The following is a 17,885-nucleotide window of genomic DNA, read 5'->3' on the forward strand; positions in this document are numbered from 1 at the left end:
ATTTCTGGTATGTGTTACAGTGTATCATGCCCTGTGTTTCGGTGATATGTTGTTGGTTCTGGTACTGTAGGACTGAAAAAAACACCCAAACCTGCTCAAGATTCCTTTACCATCATTTTTGTTATATAAATCTGCAAAAGCAATTTTAAAATGCTTTGCAATACTCCTTTGGAAATTCCAGTGTTTGGAGTGAACAATTTCCTGACTCTGTCTAACTTAAAGCATGTTACTGTCTGTGAATAGTTACTTTTGCCCTCTGCTCATGTTTCTGTGTCCTTGTTTCCCAGGTCAAGGTTCATCTAGTGTTTCTGGAGAACTGAGAATTAGGAATCTGGAACTGTATGAATTAGTTCCTGCTTTTAAGTGTGCTGATTGCAATCGTAAAGCTGAGCTATGGTTGCCTTCTGTATTGTAATTGTAATTCTGCATTGTTTGTATTTGTCTAGGGCATGAGTAGTTCCTTTTTTATGAAATAAATAATAATTTACTCCTGCGAAAAGGGTACTTGAATTAACAAAGTAGACTTCATGGTCCTGTAAGCAAAATTTTTAACTGAAGCATGGAAAAGAGTTCTTTTTAAAAGCCACTTAGTTTTCATGTAACAGTTAGCTCCGAAGTAGTACCTGTCCCCTCAGACCCCTTCCAACCTGAAATGAGGAAGAAGGATGCAGAAATGGAGGCCCATCTTAAAACAAGCCTCTGTTCAAAAACCCTGCAGCAGGGAGAGGTCATGGAATTGGACCTCTTATTGACCCCCTTAATCCTAGGCTGTAATGTAATCTTTCTGTGCCATCTGGTGTTTTAACAGACTTAGATTGGTGACTATGAAAATTGCCAGAAAAGGTGTGGTCGTGACTAGCATTATTCATTTCAGGAATATGCCTTTCAATGTATACTTTCTCTTAAGCTAAATCTTTTTCTTTCATGCTTTGCCCAAAGAAGGGCTACAGGTTAGGTCCTAACTTTTGATGCTTTGCATCCTAACTTTTGATGCTTTGCAGAAGTTTAATAGTAACATCTGCTCCTGACATATTTTACATATTGGTGTATTTTCTGTTTTATTTCTGCTGTCTGCCAGTGATTGCATGCATGACCTCAGGCAAATGACCTAACATCTGTTTCATTTTTTTTCAGAATCTATAAGCATTGGGAATACTGAAATAGATCATCAGTGCACAAAACCTATCAAGTTTGAGAATAAATGACAGCAACACTAGATTATAGGAATACAGCAAAAGAGCTGTCAGGCAAAAAACTATACAGGAACACAAAAATCAATTGATATAATCCTGCAAAGAGATCTAGACTATTTTTAAGTGATGGGAAGCATTTTAATCAAAAGTTCAACTGATTTTAATCCATGGGCTGCAATTGCATTCTGCGAAAAGCAGGTAGAATTCAGAAGAGGAGGAAGTGTATGAAATTATTTGTCCAGGAACATACTGTAGTGATATGAGAAGGAGTAATGAGTTCAAACTTAAACAGGGGAAGTTCAGGTCAGAAGTAAGGAAGAAGTTCTTTACTGTGAGGGTGTTGAGACACTGGAACAGGCTGAAGTGGTAACTCCTGGCAGTGTTCAAGGCCAGGTTGGACAGAACCTTGGGTGACATGGTCTAGGGTGAAGCATCCCTGCACATGGCAGGGAGTTGTAAGTAGGTGATCTTAAGGTCCTTTCCAACCCTAACCATTCTATGATTCTGTGATATGGTGAACCTGTGGCAGCTTGGGCATAAAACATATGGGATTTTGTTGGATTTTTCTCCACTTACATTTTTGCTATATGTTGTACAGTAAATTGGCTATTTGCTTATTGGCTATTTGGGTTATTGTTCCACTTTAACAAAATGCACATCAGCTTTATAAGAGATTTTATGAAAGTTTTCTTGTAAATGACCTATTGATTCTTTAAAATTTTCTCAGAAGGAAACCTTCAAAGAGCTTTGGTACAGTAGTAGTGGCTTGTTGTCTAATGGATACAGTGCAGAGTGTTTATTGTTAACTCATGAGAGGAAAAGATGCTTATCTTAATTTAAGAAATGCAGCTTTAGCAGCGATCTGTAAAAGATGCTGGGCTGTTATGCTAATCCATGGGTGTGAGACAAAGTCTTGATGTGGGTGTTATTAAATACCTGACTACCTGTCCCAGAGGCAGAACTGGACTGGATATTGAGCAACATTATATATATGGACTTTGCAGATTGCCTGTGTCTTGGGAACTCCAAGATCTGTGGGAGTCACTTTTCTCTCATTAAACCTCCCTCCAATTTTGACACATAATTAGTATCATTATAAAAAAAAAGTCAAAATCTGCCTCTTCTCCCTGAAACCTGAAGTAGGGTAAATCATATCCAGAGTGTGAGAAGAGTGTTCATTAATGAATACATAAAACTCTGCAGTTTGTCAACAGTAAGTTGTCCAGCCCCTTTGGGAAACTGCAGAGTCTGCAATGCAGATCTGCAGTGTTCTTCTGCTCCCATGCTGCTTTTTTGCTTCTGCTGTAATCTATCTTAAAACATTCACCAGTCCAGATATGGCTGTGACGAACTTACTCTGAGGTGAGACACATTCATTTCTCACCAGTTTGGAAAGGTGGAGGAAAACGCCATGCAGGGCTGTAGCATTCCTCTATACTGCTTGTTCTCTCAATTCCCCTTTCTCTCACTTGCCTAACAGTATGTATGTATTTGAGAAGGGAAGCTACTGTCTCCCCTGGGGATTGAGGGGGTGGCAGAGTTATTTCACACAATGTTAAGGTAAGGAAGTCCAATTTGCCATCAGATGAGTCCTGAAAGACCAGGTAAACGTCTTACAAATAAGTGTCTTGTGACATTGCCTGCTGTCCTTGTCCTTTTTCCTCTTTCATTCTCTGTATGAGTCATGTGGGATATGGTCTGGTCCCACCCTTGTATAACAAGCTAGATGACTTATTATGCCAGGAACTAGACTACTTGTTATGCTTTGGGATCTGGAAGGGAGTCCCTACCATCACCATACCCCCATATCATAGTATTAACAAATTGCTATGCAGAGCTTCTGGGCTTTACCTGGTAGAACAATATCCTGATTTCAGCAGGAAGCATGTTTATGTTGCATCTTGGGCAAGATTCACTGTGATGGGTGGATTAGGAAAAGAATTTTGGGTGTGTAGCATTACCCTGTTGGGTAGATGTGTTATATCTCTGCAGCTTGTGTGGATCCTATGGTCTCAGTTGTCCTACTCCCCAGGTGGCACAGAGCCACTGGGAAATGTTGCTTTCCAGAGGGGATTACTGAGCATGCCAGAAGCAGCTGAGGGGGAATATTGCTCTAAGGGAAGTGAAATCTATACCATACCTAGCTTGTAAGTGATTTGGTATCTTCTCACCCACATGCCTGTGGTGCTGAAAGAATTTTATACAAGGTTTCAACATTTGCAACTTTGTTTTATCTTAATGTTTCTGCTTCTTTGTTCTGACCACATCAAAGTGTGGCCTCATTAATAGGGAAAGCCCTGTGGTGGTCTTCCCCTGCAGTTTAGGATAGATGGTTAAGGCACACGTTCCCTATTTAACTGGTAAACTGTTCAGAGATGGCAAAGTTTTTAATTATGTTAACTCTTTTTTACGGTCGTGATTTGTGAGCAGTAGGTTCAGCACGATACTTCCATATCCAGACCAGGTGAATGGAGTATTGTTTTTGTTGTTCTCATACTGTCAGATGTTTGTTGACTCCACCTCAAACTTTACCAGGATTTGGGGAAGGAAGAGGTATCCTTCTCTTGCAGTCTATAGGTGAGAGAACTTTATTCCATTCGGCTTGGAATCACTAAAACTTCTGTGTTTTTTTCTCATTGCAGATAGCTGCTGCTTTATGGTGGTATTATGTCTCTAAAGGAATCGAATATTTGGATACAGTATTCTTCATCCTGAGGAAGAAATTTAACCAAATTAGTTTTCTTCATGTCTATCACCATTTTACCATGTTCACCTTGTGGTGGATTGGTATTAAGTGGGTTGCAGGTGGACAAGGTGAGTTCCCTTCTCCTTTTGACTGGACACAGGGTTGAATTACTAAGTTCTTATAGACTTAACGTTATAATATACAAAATTGATTAAATACTACTAAAGCAGTGCAGTGGCTTCATTGTGTAGTCTTCCTCTGTGAGAAAGGTGGGGAGGGAAAGATAACAGAGCAATAATCTAGTGAAATGCAGTATTTTGGTTTGGTTTGGTTTTTTGTTTTTTTTTTTTCCTCACGGACATCAATTGCAAGCCTGAAGTTCTGTCTTCTGAATTATCCTTGTTCTGTGTGAAACAGAAGGATGAACGTGTCTTGTCTAACTTGAGATTTGCACATACAGAGAACTGCAAAATCTAATTTTGGGCCACAATCTGTGTGCAAATATAATGAAGTTAATGGAGTTGTTATTTTGGTATTTTATATGAGTTTGGGGTTTGCTTGCTTTCTTATAAAGAGGCATGTATAAAATTCTGAAACCTTCCCTTGAAGGTGAACCAATCAATCTGTCAACATTTAAAACATAATGACACAAGTCTATAATTATCAACCTTTCTCATTTCCTTGCTTCCTTTCTAAAGCAGCCATTGAAGAATCTTATTGCATTATATTTGTCACATCCTTCTTTGCCTGCATTGTACCCTTGTTCCAGTTGTTTTGCCTTGTCTCTCTGAAATTATAAGCTCTAAAAAGCTGAGAGTTCAGGAAAAAGACCTGGGCCTGAGTTTGTAATGTACTTCATAGGCTTAAGACACGGAAAATAACATGTAATGAACATCACACCAAACTAATATTTTGGGGTTTGCTTGGTTTTGGGTTTAGTTTTGTTTTTTTTTTCTCCAAAACATACTTACTGCATGGGGGGGGGGTTATGTTTTCATTTACGATAGATAAATTGTACTGAGTGGTTGCTTATATGCAAAAGAAGAAATATTTAAAATGAGCATCTGTGTCTATCTTTGAATTTTTCCCAAGTAATCTGCAGGATGCAGGTCCTCAGCCAGATATTTCATGATCTTTATTGACTACTACACCCAAAATATGTTTGTTGGAGACTGGATGCTTACTTGCAGTCTTACTTAGAAATTCCCTCTATCTCTCTCCCTTGTTGCTTTTTCAAACATTTCATGCTAAATATCATCAGCTTTCAATACAACAGTTGCAACTGTTTCCAAATTTATTTCAGGTTTTGTTGTTCTTACACTACCTCTTAGTTTCTAGCCCCTGCAAAAAGGAAAGCAACTGTTGCTCTTCTGAGTTTATGTAGCGCTGCTGCACAAATGTGGCTAGATCTATGTTCTTCTGTGTTCTAGTTGTTTACATGTTGCTTACCTAGACAGATCTATTGTAAACTAGACCCTATTATAACTAACTGGGGCTAGACCACATGGACATCTGAGCTTCCTGATGTCAGCAGCTATTGTTTGTATTGCTCTAATCTTATATGATAGAGCCTTTTTGAGCTCTCTGGCAGTGTAAGAATAATTTAACAAGATATAATTTGTTTCTGTTAAATGGCTGCTAATCTGGACAGAGTAAAGAGATCTTAATGCGAATGAGAGCTGTCATCTTCATTTCCAGCATGGATAATTCTGGAAAAAGTTACACATTTATGTATTTAAGGATGCTGGATACTTTAAGTCATAAATAAGGAAACCAAAGATGAGCACTTCAGCCAAACTCACTTGGCAATGCCCTTAGATGTCTTAGAACCACAAGTGAAGTTCTGCTTTGTATGGTTTGTTGTTTTGGTTTGTTTTTTTTTGTTGTTTCAGTTTATTTTTTGCCTACTTAATCAGACTTCCACATGAGTTTCTTGGCTTCTTGCTGAGAAGTGGACCTTGTTCATTTAAGTTTAGTTTAGAAGGTTAAAGTTCAGAACCTGCTACTTTATACTTTACATTGTCAAATACAGCTTTTAATAATCCCCTAGCAAAACAATTCAGCTATGCTACAATAACTAATATGGAATCCATATGATTTGTATCTGTTCAAAAAAAATCTTATGAAAAGCTTTTGTATAAGTAGCTCCAGGAAAAATGTGATACACTAATTGCATGAACAGCTGTTTGTCTCAGCACATGTTGGCAGTCGGGTCTATACTATACTACTGAATATTTCAAAGATAGAATCCTAGCATGTCCTGTGCTTTATAACTTTTACTATCACATCAATAATACAAGAAAAGACAACTTTTTTTCTTTCCCCAAAATTATGTTGCAATCTTTCCTTCTGTTTCTGGACAGCTTTTTTCGGAGCTCAGATGAATGCATTTATTCATGTCATTATGTACATGTATTATGGATTAGCTGCCTGTGGCCCTAAATTTCAAAAATACCTGTGGTGGAAACGATACTTGACCATATTGCAATTGGTAAGTAAAACTTTTCCCGTTATGTTAAAGGTATTGCCTCTGAATGGACTTCCATTTGCAGAGCTTTGGAACAGATGCTGCTTTTTCCAAAAGTATCTTGCTGTCTGATACTCACAGCTCAATTTAGAATACTTCCAGGAGATGGAATTATTTATTTAATTTCTCAAAAAATATGCAGCATAGAGTTGTATAAGTGAAGTCTAATATTACTCAACTGATTGTTTCAACTGAATTGCAAAAAATTGTTCAAAAGGTAGACAAAATCCAGATCTCTTAATGTCTTCTTGTTTTCCTATTATTAAAAACTGGTGCCAGGTACTACAATAAATTTGATGTACCTGGTCAAGCATATGTGTGTGTGCATGATGTGACAGCAAATTACAGCTTCCCTACTGCCTCCCAGTTTAACAGTGTTCATAACTTAATGCATCAGTATGTATTGGTACAGTCAGACCTACAAAATATAGGTAAACCTTCCTGATTCTATATTTTCTGTCTTCTAGGTGCAGTTCCATGTGACTATTGGCCACACAGCCTTGTCTATTTATATCGATTGTCCTTTCCCTAAGTGGATGCACTGGGGTGTAATTTTCTATGCTGTCACCTTCATTTTCCTCTTTGGTAACTTCTACTATCGGACATATAAGATGCCCAAGGAACCTGTAAAGAATGGCAAAATAGCAAATGGTGCTGTTGCGAATGGAGTAAGCAAACCAGAAAATAATGCAGTGGTGGAAAATGGAAAAAAGCAGAAAAAGGGAAAAGCAAAAGGAGAATAACTTGATCCAGGCCTTAACCGTTGTTGGCAGTGAGGAACCTCCAGTTTGGCTTATAAAAGAAAGAAAAACACTATCTGTACCAATTAACCTTAGGTTACTGAGGAGCTAGAACACAGATATTTTCATTATTTATGAAGATTGCTTTAAGAACAACACTAAAGTTGAATTTCTATTGTAATCATGTCATTACCATGCATATGGTCTCTGTAAACTTGTAGACTGCTGGTGTTGGTGAATGTAAGGAAGAATTGCAGTTGATTCCATGTTTAGCAGTCCAGAAGTTAATACTACCGTTTATGCAGGCAGTTTTGTTGGCACCCACATTTCTTTGGGGAAGGGAGGGGAAGGAAGTACCATTTGGATACTTGTGTTTTCTTTCCAGAAAATTATTAAATTTCAAATCATGACATATTAAATTTCAAATTATTACATATTATCTAACCAGAATGCGCAACTTTTCTTGTCCTCCTTCAAGAGTATCTTCAGACATGTTATGTTTTATGTGCTGTCAGAACAGTGTTTGACTTTTCAGACATTACTTGATTTAATTGAGTGTCTGTTACAGTTTGGTTTGTTGGTTTTGTTTTGTTTTTCTTATTTTGTTTTGGGTTGTTTTTTTTTTGGTTGTGTTTATTTCTTTTTTTTTTTCCTTGTGTGGAAATATACCTACCTCTTCATCTGCTGAAAAGAATATTGAGCATTAAATAACTGGTTTCTGAAATATGGAGTCCTCTCATATAAATATCAGTTAACACTAATTCAGGAGAAAATACGGCTTCCTGTGGGAGTAAAAGGGATTTTTGGCAGTATTGTTCAAGTTATCAAGAACTCTTTTCAATATAAACTTTAATTTTGTAGTGGTACTTTTAGTATAGCTAAGTGAAGAAAACATTTTAAGAATGAATGTACAGATTTGAACCAATACATCGTTTGAAGCAAGCAGTGAAAGTAGACCTGCTGCTCATTGTCTGTGACCTGCTGAAACCTGTGGTGCTGACTGATACTGAAAATGGTAAGATAATATTGTGGTGGAGAGAAAACAACAATATGCAGTTCCTTTTAGAAGTGCTGTGTGTATGTGTAGTCATGCTAACTACAAGACAGTCACTTGGGAGAGAGAATATGGCTAAAAAGTCTTAAGTAACATCAAACAAAATGTTGAAAATGCTACTACTGCTTGATACTCATCAAAACTGTATTTGATTAGATTTTTGCAGACAAGGTATTGTTAGTAGTCAGGCCACCATTTTAATGTGAATGTCAGAGATGGGCTTCTGAAACTATTCCCAAAATATTCACAGCTGTTTTCAACCTCATTGGCAATGTAATTGTGCTAATCATTCTTTAGTCAAAAACTGCTAAAATAAGTAGAAGTCTTTCAGATGGCTTTTCATCTTACATGATACATTAATGGACTTCTTACTGTTCCCTTTGTGAAGAAAATATAGAAAGAGTTATTCTTGTAAATAATATTTTCTGAGAGATGTGTCTCTAGCTGCTCAGCATGTAATGAGCATAAGACAGGGGTGGACTTGGTAAACATATCCTGAATTCCAGCGTTCCTTGCTCCTCACTCCAAGAGCTGCATTGTTGCTGTTCTTTCCAGCTCTAGTGAAAAATACATTCAGAGTGACAAACTTGCATCCATCAAGTGACACAGTTGTTGCAGGAAAAAAGTACATGGGGCTGTAGGTGTACAGTGTGTGACATGTTTCATAGTTTTTGCATCTTGATTATCCATTTGTCTGTTTACGATATGCAAACAGGTCACATCATCTGTCTCAGGTTTGTCTCTTATCTCTATACAAACCCTGCTTAAACACAAAAACCAGGTCCCAGAAAAAAAAAGCTTGGATATACTCTGTTGTATTCAGAAATAATTCCTAATGCTGGAGTTGATTCAGCTGGAAAGTAATTCATAATCACCACTACTGTGGATTTTATGGCAGAATATAGGATTGGGAAAAAATGCCTCTGATGAATTGTAGTGCATGTGACCATTAAGTCTCCTACCTACTCTATCTTGTGATTCTTCCAGTGTTTGTACTGATGCTTTTTGCATTTGTATAAGTCTCTATTTATGTAGTGTGGCATGGGGAAGAGGGATAGTGATCTGCCCTTCCTTCTTGGACAAATGCCACTACCCTTAACCAAGCCAAAACGCTGTTTGACTGGGTAACTTTGGAATGGTTAAAGGAGCAAATAACTACAAAGCAAACTAGCACACCTACTGCTGCAAGGTAATGGCTGGTATGAATACTCTTACCATACTGTAAATTCAAGGTAGCTTACCCCACTAATCAAAGGGTTGCTTCTTGCTATTTGCCATGGGATGTGGGCAGCTAACTTGTAAATCTGTATCACTCCTTGTATTGTGTTAAATTGGTTGGTTGCTCTTTCTTTCAGTAAGCCGGATCAGATAAACTGGTACTCTTAAACTGATCTAGCTCTGAAAGAGCACACTGAGAAGTGTTCCAGTACAGTTACAATTATGTCTTTGCTGCATTTTGTAAAGTAAGAATCATATCTTGCATGTTGGCAGATGCTTAAACAATCTTCTCTCCCCTCATCATGCATGGAAACTGCTTGAAGTTGGTAACAGCTTGAACCGTATTGGCAGAACTTGGGTAGAATCCTACCCTCAAACTCTGGGGCACTTGGTAACTTTCAAGAAAAAAATGAAATGACACATTGTGTTACATATGCATCATGTTGTCTGGCCCTGTGGGGAAAACCAGTTGGAGAGATTGGCATTTCATGGGAAAAAAAAATCAGTTGATAAATTGCTGGGACACTGCTGGTTTGAATCCATCTCTGCAATATAGCTTTTCTGGGTCTATTTATGATACAATTGATTGCTCACAAGACCTGAGTCCTGTTCTGATCTTGAATATTATGGCCTTATTAAATATGCTTTTTTGTAGGCATTGTCTTGAGTGCAATATTTCTGTTTCTGACTATGCAGCCAGACTCAGAATACAGGGCTGAACTTGTACAGGTTTTTTTTATTTTCCAAAATTTGAGGCAATGATGCACGTGAGAGATGCTGCCAGATTCATCAAAGTCATCACTGAGTCCAAGGCACCTCAGGATTTTGCCATGAAAATAATAGAGTATGAGTATAAATGTTTGCTATACACAGAGCTGAAATTTAAATCAAAAAAATCTACTTTGCATGGGCTTTTTTGTTTTGCTTTCCAAAATTATTCCAGTTTATTTAAAACTGAAACTCAAACCGTTTGGAACTTTTCTGTCTTTGCCAATGAAAGATAATTTTTTGCTAACAGTTCTGAAGCTCTTTCACCAGAGTCTCGTAATTATTTGATGCCATATAAGTAGTAGCATTTCATTTAGCCTCATCTCTAGCACTGAGAGTTGTTTGGTTCTTCTAGCACTTTGTAAGTGTAAAATAAATACAAATTATATATGTGTATATATATGTGTACACATATGTTGTGTGTGTATATAATATATGGATTCTTAGCAGATTCTTTCAATATGTGCAGTAAATTATATTTATTTAATGTGAAGTTGGCAGGAGCTGATAGAACAGTTCCTACAGCTAGACCAGTAAAATGAAGCAGTTTTCATTGATCCATAGATCAAATATCAGTCTTGCAGACATAAATAGTGTCTGTCAGTCATTTTAGACATAGGATAGCAAACAAACCAAAGCTCTTTCTCCCAGTGTAAAAAATACTTTGAGGCATCAGTTGTAAATTCTGAGGTAGCTCAGAGGATCTGAGGAATTAGGCTGTTTTATAGTAGTGATCATTATAGGAAACAGTATGAGTAAAGATGCTCCAGGTAAGTCTTTGCAGTCATGGCAGTCAAATTCTCTGACCAGAGCACTTTTTAAATAACTGTTTCTCTGTAGGTTCAAAGGCATGGCTGATTTGATCACATGACCATTAACCACTTCCAGCTCTAAATCAGGAGAAAAGGATGAAGGCAAAATAAAAAAAGCTGCACATTTTTCTTTTCAGGTTAACCTTAGGGCATGGTTCTTCAGAGTAAGCGCATGGCCTCCATCTGCTGGGGAGGCAGGTAAGAAAGGAGTAAATAGCTATTATGCTGAAAGGTCTCATTCCTGATGTAGACTATGAACACACTTGCTATCTCTTGAAAACTTGAGTAAAATTGTTCAAGGTGCATAAACTTAAACCTTGCATGAAGTTAGTGGGGGATGAGTGTCATAATGTTTAAACAGGCGTTTAAAATGAGATTTGTTTCTGTTAAAACTAAGGAAAAGGGAGAGCTTGTTAAGTATCTGAGTAGTCTATTTATCTTGGCTAGAAGCACAAACCAACTTTGCACCTAAAACAAGTCACCCATTTGACATCTCATTGCTTTGCAGCCTGGTAAGTCGGCCTCTTTGCTAGCGTAAGCAGTTGGAGCTCCATGGAAATCAGTGGGATGGTTCCCATTTACCTCAGCAGAGTATGTTTAACCCTAAAGAACAGAGAAAATGCTTGCTCTCTGCCAGTATCCCAGGGGGATGAGGGAAATGTATGGTTCAGGATGCTGCTTTTGCATAAGGTGTTCATGCTTTTGTAAACAATAAAAATAAACGTTACTTTTTTTCATACTGTTTGAGTTTGGTTTTATACATTCCACAGAATGTCTTTCGTGTCCCATCTTGCTTCAAGATGCTTACTGATTTTACAGTGTTGAGCAGGTTGTGTTGATGTAATCTGTTATGTAGCCCAAAAGTTTGAGGGGGAAAGAAAAAAGGTTTTTTTGGCACATTCTCCCATTTTAAGGTCATGGGAACTTTCTAATTGTGCCTGTTGCCCAAGAGTGGTAGTCCAGTGGACTTGAATTCACCCTTAGGCAATTGACTGAAAATAGGATGTCCACTTAAAAAAAACAAGTCTCCTGGAATATATTCTGGCTGTATAGCACATGTATTGGCATCAGATTTGATCCAAAGGCAATATTAAGCCTGGAATATCCTGAAAGTGTCAAATGGAGCTGGCTTTTGCTTCTATCCTAGTATGGCTTGCGCCTTGGATATGTGGGAGAGGGAGGGAGGGAAGGATCAGCAAAGCGAAAAATGAATGTAATGCCTGAATATTATACTTTCAGCTAAGAAACCTTCTCAGTCAGTCTTCTATTTTGGAAAGATTGTGGCAAGAGACTCTGTGTGCTGTAGTCAAGGCCACAAATTGTTTGGTACTAACAGTTAGGAATACAATTAGCTTCCGCTGGACACCGGGTTGTGTTAAGGTGATGTCTCATCCCCGAGAATCTGGAGCACTTTAGGCAGTAGGTGTAATTCACAGTTACATGTTGCTGTATACAGTTTCTTCATAGCTTGTCCGCCAAGTGTGATCTCTGTAATCAACCTTATAATATTGAGTTGCACCCATGTTACACTCCTAGCACCTAAGTGCAAGTAGCTACACCAGATGTCAAGTAGTAGAGAATCAAGTCTGCCATCATAGCAAAGTGTGGTATGGTCAATTATCTCTTGCGTAATTTACAGCTGTTGCTTCAATCTGTTGCTTACACCCTCCCTTGAGTGAGAGAATACACTAAGTGTTCAGAGCAGGATTTGTCCCTCGGATGGTTAACTGGTGGTAGGCATGCTGTCTAGGCATCTTTTCTGTAATATTTATTCCACATCAATAATTAAAAATAAGCACTTGTGACAGGGACATAACCAGAGCAACTGTGTCTCCTGTTAATACAAAAGCTGTCAAGAACAAGGATAGAAATTATGAGGGCTAGAGAGGGTGGTGACCAGCAACTTTCTTAAATATTTATAAAAACATCATACTTCCAAAAAGGTCTGGTTAGATGAGGCTTTGAGCAACCTGATCTAGTGGAAGATATCCCCCTGCTGCAGGGAGGTTGGGACAAGATGAGCTTTGAAGGTCCCTTCCAACCCAAACCATTCTGTGGTCAAGTTAGGTTCATCAGGTGATTGGGTAGAATAAGACTGGATCCTGTTTTTCATCTTCAGTTTTCTTTATTGTATTACCTGCTTGTTAAAATACAGGAAATTGCAGTAGGGGAAAGGCTTTTATTACCTGTTTGTTTGCTCAGCTCAAAGCACTGGTGTTACCATATGAGAGTGGGTGAATGTGGGCTTTAATCCTAGATGCAGTTGAAGCATGTACTTGAAGACCGTATTGATGGCAGTACTTTCTATGGACTAGTGCCTTTTGGCGTCTTTTTATGCTTGAGGCTTCTAGGTAGCCTCATGAATGCACACACATTCTTCTATGGATTGCCTGATGCAGTGACCAGTCAGAGACTTTGTGTTTGATTTAATAAGAAAGATACTTATTGGTGGGCAAGATTATGGCTCCTGTGGTCATCGTGGTGCCAGTTGTCCAGGGCCTGATAAGTGCATGCTGGTCTGATAGTACTGAAACAGTGCTGGCAGTTCCTGCCAGAACACCAGGCAGTCAGTGCCACTTTGAGGGGAAAAAAAAGCTCTTTGCATTTTGATTCAATATATTGCAATTGATCTGAGGTCGTGCAGTGTAGCTGGTATATGTCAGTTCTATGTTAGGTATGTTTTAGTCTGCTAAATGAGAAGAAATTTTTGGTTCTTGAAATGATTCAAAGATAAATGTTGTCTATCCCTATCTTTAGATTGAGGACCATTATTCTTGCAGTGGTATCATCTTCTTTAGTGAGAAAACCACCTTTATGCTGGTATCTTTTGGAGCGTGTTTATCAGAGAAAACTAAAGAAATAAAAGAAGTAATTGGGCAAAAATGCTAGAGAACATGGAGTATGTGTTCTAGTTTTTGCCCTTGCCTCTAGATGTTGCAGGAGTTAAATGACTATAACTTACTGCTGTGTATTTATTATTTATAGATGCTGTAACAGTATGCAAGTAGTGTACTTGTGCATAAGTACATTCTGAAGTACATAAAAATTGCTTTGTCTTAAATTATATTAGAGAGCTGTTTATCTAACCACAAATGCTTGTAGTGGAAGTAATGACAGGCATCATAGTCCTGCATTGGCAGGACCCAAATAATGAATATTTACTCTCTATTATCTGATTAATAATCTTCTCCAGAGCTTCTGTGGAACTTCTTACGTAACCCAGCTCTGTGAAGGTGAAAATTGCTGTGTAACTGCTAAAGCCTCCATTTAGCAAAGCTCCTCTCACTGCTTTGTTTCTTCTTTTCTTTTTTGTAAAAGAGTCTTCAGGTCAGGTGCTTGCTCACTAAATTATTCCAGAGTGAGGTTTACTTCACACGAAGATCCTGTAGTAGTTGCAAGTGAGTAAAATGTTAAAATGGACTCTGCGGTGTTGTATAGCCGAGGGTCTCAAGTCCATGGCATCACTCGGTACACTGGCTTTGCCTCAAATGCCAGTCCTGGGCTTAGGGCACAGCAGCCGGGGTCCATCCAGCCCATTCCTTGCTGGACAGTAGATTCTCACCTGGTACTTGGTATCTGACCGGGTTTCCACACATTTGGCAGAAGAGGTGGGAGAAGTGCTTAGGTCAAAAAGGACAATATTTCTGCAGTTCTGCGTACTCTGAGAATGCCAGACTTGGCAGGGGGTGTTGTAATATTTTCTGCTGACAGCCTAAGGTACAGAGCTTGAAGAAAATACAGCTCTGGATTCAGTACTCGGAGAAAGCCTAGCATGCTTTTCATGTCTTCGTAGTTGCTTGACATAAACCAAATGTGCTGGAAATATGAAATACTCCAGTTCAATGGTGAGGGGTTGGAGAAACCCTAACTTCTAGGGTTTAGTCAGAAAATGGGCCTTTATGTAGTAGCTGTTCTTTTACTGAGAACTTCCCTTTCTTTCCCCTCTTGGCTCACTCTTAACCACTCTGCGTGCCTTTCTGCTCTGCTAGGGTGGCTCCTTGGATGAAGATTGCTGTGTGTGTTCAGGAAATAATTTACTGCTGTGCTTTGTCAGTGGGTCATTTAAAGTGCCTTCTTTTACAGTCAGATGCTGAAGAGCAGCCACACAGTCTGGATAGTAACTATATTTGGCGTATAATGATCTCAAAGCAGCTCTACGAGACTGAGTGTTCAGGATACAATCAGCTAGAAGAAGGAACAGCGTTTAGTACATTTTGTCTTCCTGCTTAACAAATACAGGGCTACAAGGACAAACTCTAGTTTTGTATTCTATGACATGAAGGCATATTATACACTTATAAGCAGAGCTTGCAGCTGCAAGAGATAGGTTACTGTGCTATAAAGTCACTTTGTTAGAGATTTTATACTGAGCTATTCTCTTCTGTGATCAGAGTTTAATAAAAAAACCCACAGATTTTCATTTAAATCTGACTTTTGGGGGGTTTATTTCAAAGTCAGGTACAAATATTTTTCTTGGGTAAAAGTCCTTATCCTGACTTTTTAATGCTTTTTGGTGTTCTCTAGGTGCAGTTTCACTTATTTCAGTAAGAGTTTTCAGTAGGTAAGGACACTGCATGATGTTAACAGTGTTTATAAAAGCCAATGTACCATCTAGACCTCACATTGCACATGAAGCTATTCAGAGAATAATAGAGAACTACCAAAACTTTTTTTTTTAACTTTATAATGAAGGTTTAATTACTTTAGTAAAACGCTAGGAGAGGTGACAATGTATTTTTCATGGGGATTAGGGACATGTGCCGTGTTACAAACAGATGCACAAAACATTAGTGGTTTGCTTACTTTTGAATTGCAAGGATACTGAAAATACCACATTTTAGCCAGAAAAGTGATTTTGGGCTCTGTTCTCAGCTTAAGTTTTGGTGTAGCAGTTTTGGCAGCGTAACATCTTGAAGCAACGTGGTTCTTTTTTGTTTGTTCAAACAGGCACAGAATGCCATACAGTACCTCCTTCACTGAGCAAAACTCCCTTTGTAAGCATAATGCTAGACACCAAGGTTAGCTATCAGCATTGTTATCAACAGCTGAACAGTGTATTCTGATCTGAACTATAAATTTATCAACAACGAAACTGGTCAGAAAGTAGATAGAGTCAACAGCTTTTTTCCAGCTCTGTAGCTAGGCCAGGGTATAGAGATACGTGCCATTGTTAGCTGCAAAAGCCAGGATTAGGAACCAGGAATTTGGAAAAAAAAAAAACAAACCAAAACCGCAGCTTTTTTTGTGTCCTAAATCCTTGATTTAAATAAATATATTTGTTTTATTTTTTTAAGTTATTGCATTCAACACAACTTTGTCATCTCTTTCTTCAGCATTGAGGAATAGAGTGAAGAAAAAATTCCTGTAGGGTGCTCCCTGAGGTTATTACTTACTGTTCTTTTTGCACCCTCTGCTATTTTAGTAGCAGAAGCAGCCAAGTTAAGAAATGTCCTCATTACTGCTTACTAATGCTATTTATTTAAAAAAAAAATCAGTATCAGGTTTTAAAGCCCCAGCTGAAATCTGTTTGTTGCTTAAATAGGTTGCCTTTAGGGTTCTGAAGAATGCTTTAGAAAAGAGATTTATGATACACTCAAACTGAGATGGGGGGGTGAGCCAATTGTATTTCTTGATTTCTTTTTTTCAGCTGTTATAATGCAGGTTTAACATTTGGGCCAGAATTTCAGTTCCTGAAGCTGGAAATTCAGGAGCAGAATCAGCATTTTTTGTTAGCAAGGAGGAATCAATAAGCACCCAGCAGGATAACCCTGGCATGCTGTGGAAGGGGAAAGAATTAGGAGCCATAGTAATTGTTGGTCCTGACTCCCTATTAAAATCACGTTCTCATCACTGGCCATTCCAGTTTCTTGGGACTGGCTTACCTCTGGGGATTTACTGGATTGACTGAGCAACAATTTAAATAAGAAAATAAAAATAACAGGTGCTGAATTTCTGCTCCAGTTGATTTAGTGGGGGTGGTGAAAACTCCCATAGCTGGAAACTGCCTCCACTTGCACAACGTTTTTTAAGTGAATTTAGCAGGTTTCTTGCAACCTGTGAACTGTTATCAGATTGTGCTACATGGGGATGGATACAGGTGAGTGGTGTTGAAGGCGCAGCCAGCTGGATGACGCATTTCACTGCAGTGTTTCTTTGGGAAACCTTGGAGCCTTTCCTAACTGCTGGAGTTTTGGCATCAGTAGTTAGGGCGTTCCTGCAGCTCCACCTCCTTGGCTTTAAAAATTTAACTGATGGGCAATCTTAAAATGGCTTTTCTGGTGTCCTGCTGCCACCAAAAACAAAAGCTGCTCTTTCAGGAGCTTCTCAGCATCAGTAAAAGGCCACTCACTGCTGTTCAGCTTAGGGGTGTTTTTTTACCTTAACATGGAAAGGAGGCTACAAGACAAGGGCTATAGTTTACCTGGAATGGCTACTGTGCTGTTTAACTGCAGGAGGTTTGTATGTTTTCCAGTGGCTACAGGCAAGGATGAGAGAGGACTGAACAAGTTTCTTCTGCAGTGTGGTGTCATCCCTTAACAATAGCGTTATCCCTCCTGGCAGCGCTATAAAGTAAGGAGATGATTTATTCCAAAAGAAAAAGTGAGGTACGTAATTTGTGCTAGTGCTAGTTCTTTGTTAATAGTTTTTTACAGTTAAGAAAGAAGACGTTTACAAAGTGGTTGGAATACTTGGTAAATAACCTGAAACAAGACTTGCAAGGACTTGGGTAGGGATGACTCTCGCCTTTGATCCTGCGATTGCCACAGCCACAGCACACTAATACAAGGCTGCTGCTGCTGCACCTGCAAGCTCTGTATAGGACTTGTCATACTGAGGGGCTGGAAGTGAGGTCCCCTGCCACTGTGTCCTCCCTGAGCACCATGGCA

The 17,885-nt window shown here is 38.6% G+C and overlaps 1 protein-coding gene across 1 annotated transcript in view; it reads left to right on the forward strand.

Annotated features, from left to right (window-relative positions):
* ELOVL4 (ELOVL fatty acid elongase 4) overlaps nt 1–11,735 on the forward strand; it is a 33,873-nt gene extending 22,138 nt beyond the window's left edge. Inside the window, exons 4-6 of the mRNA XM_061460421.1 lie at nt 3,836–4,007; nt 6,243–6,370; nt 6,874–11,735. Of these exons, the coding sequence (XP_061316405.1) occupies nt 3,836–4,007; nt 6,243–6,370; nt 6,874–7,149 (576 nt within the window). The 3' untranslated portion in view covers nt 7,150–11,735. The remainder of the gene's footprint in view (nt 1–3,835; nt 4,008–6,242; nt 6,371–6,873) is intronic.
* Nucleotides 11,736–17,885: the final 6,150 nt, after the last annotated feature.

The sequence above is a fragment of the Pezoporus flaviventris genome, unplaced genomic scaffold, assembly GCF_033815535.1.
Source record: "Pezoporus flaviventris isolate CSIRO_AGI_PZ_B2104156 unplaced genomic scaffold, CSIRO_AGI_Pfla_v1 ptg000031l, whole genome shotgun sequence".
NCBI classification, from domain to species: domain Eukaryota; kingdom Metazoa; phylum Chordata; class Aves; order Psittaciformes; family Psittacidae; genus Pezoporus; species Pezoporus flaviventris.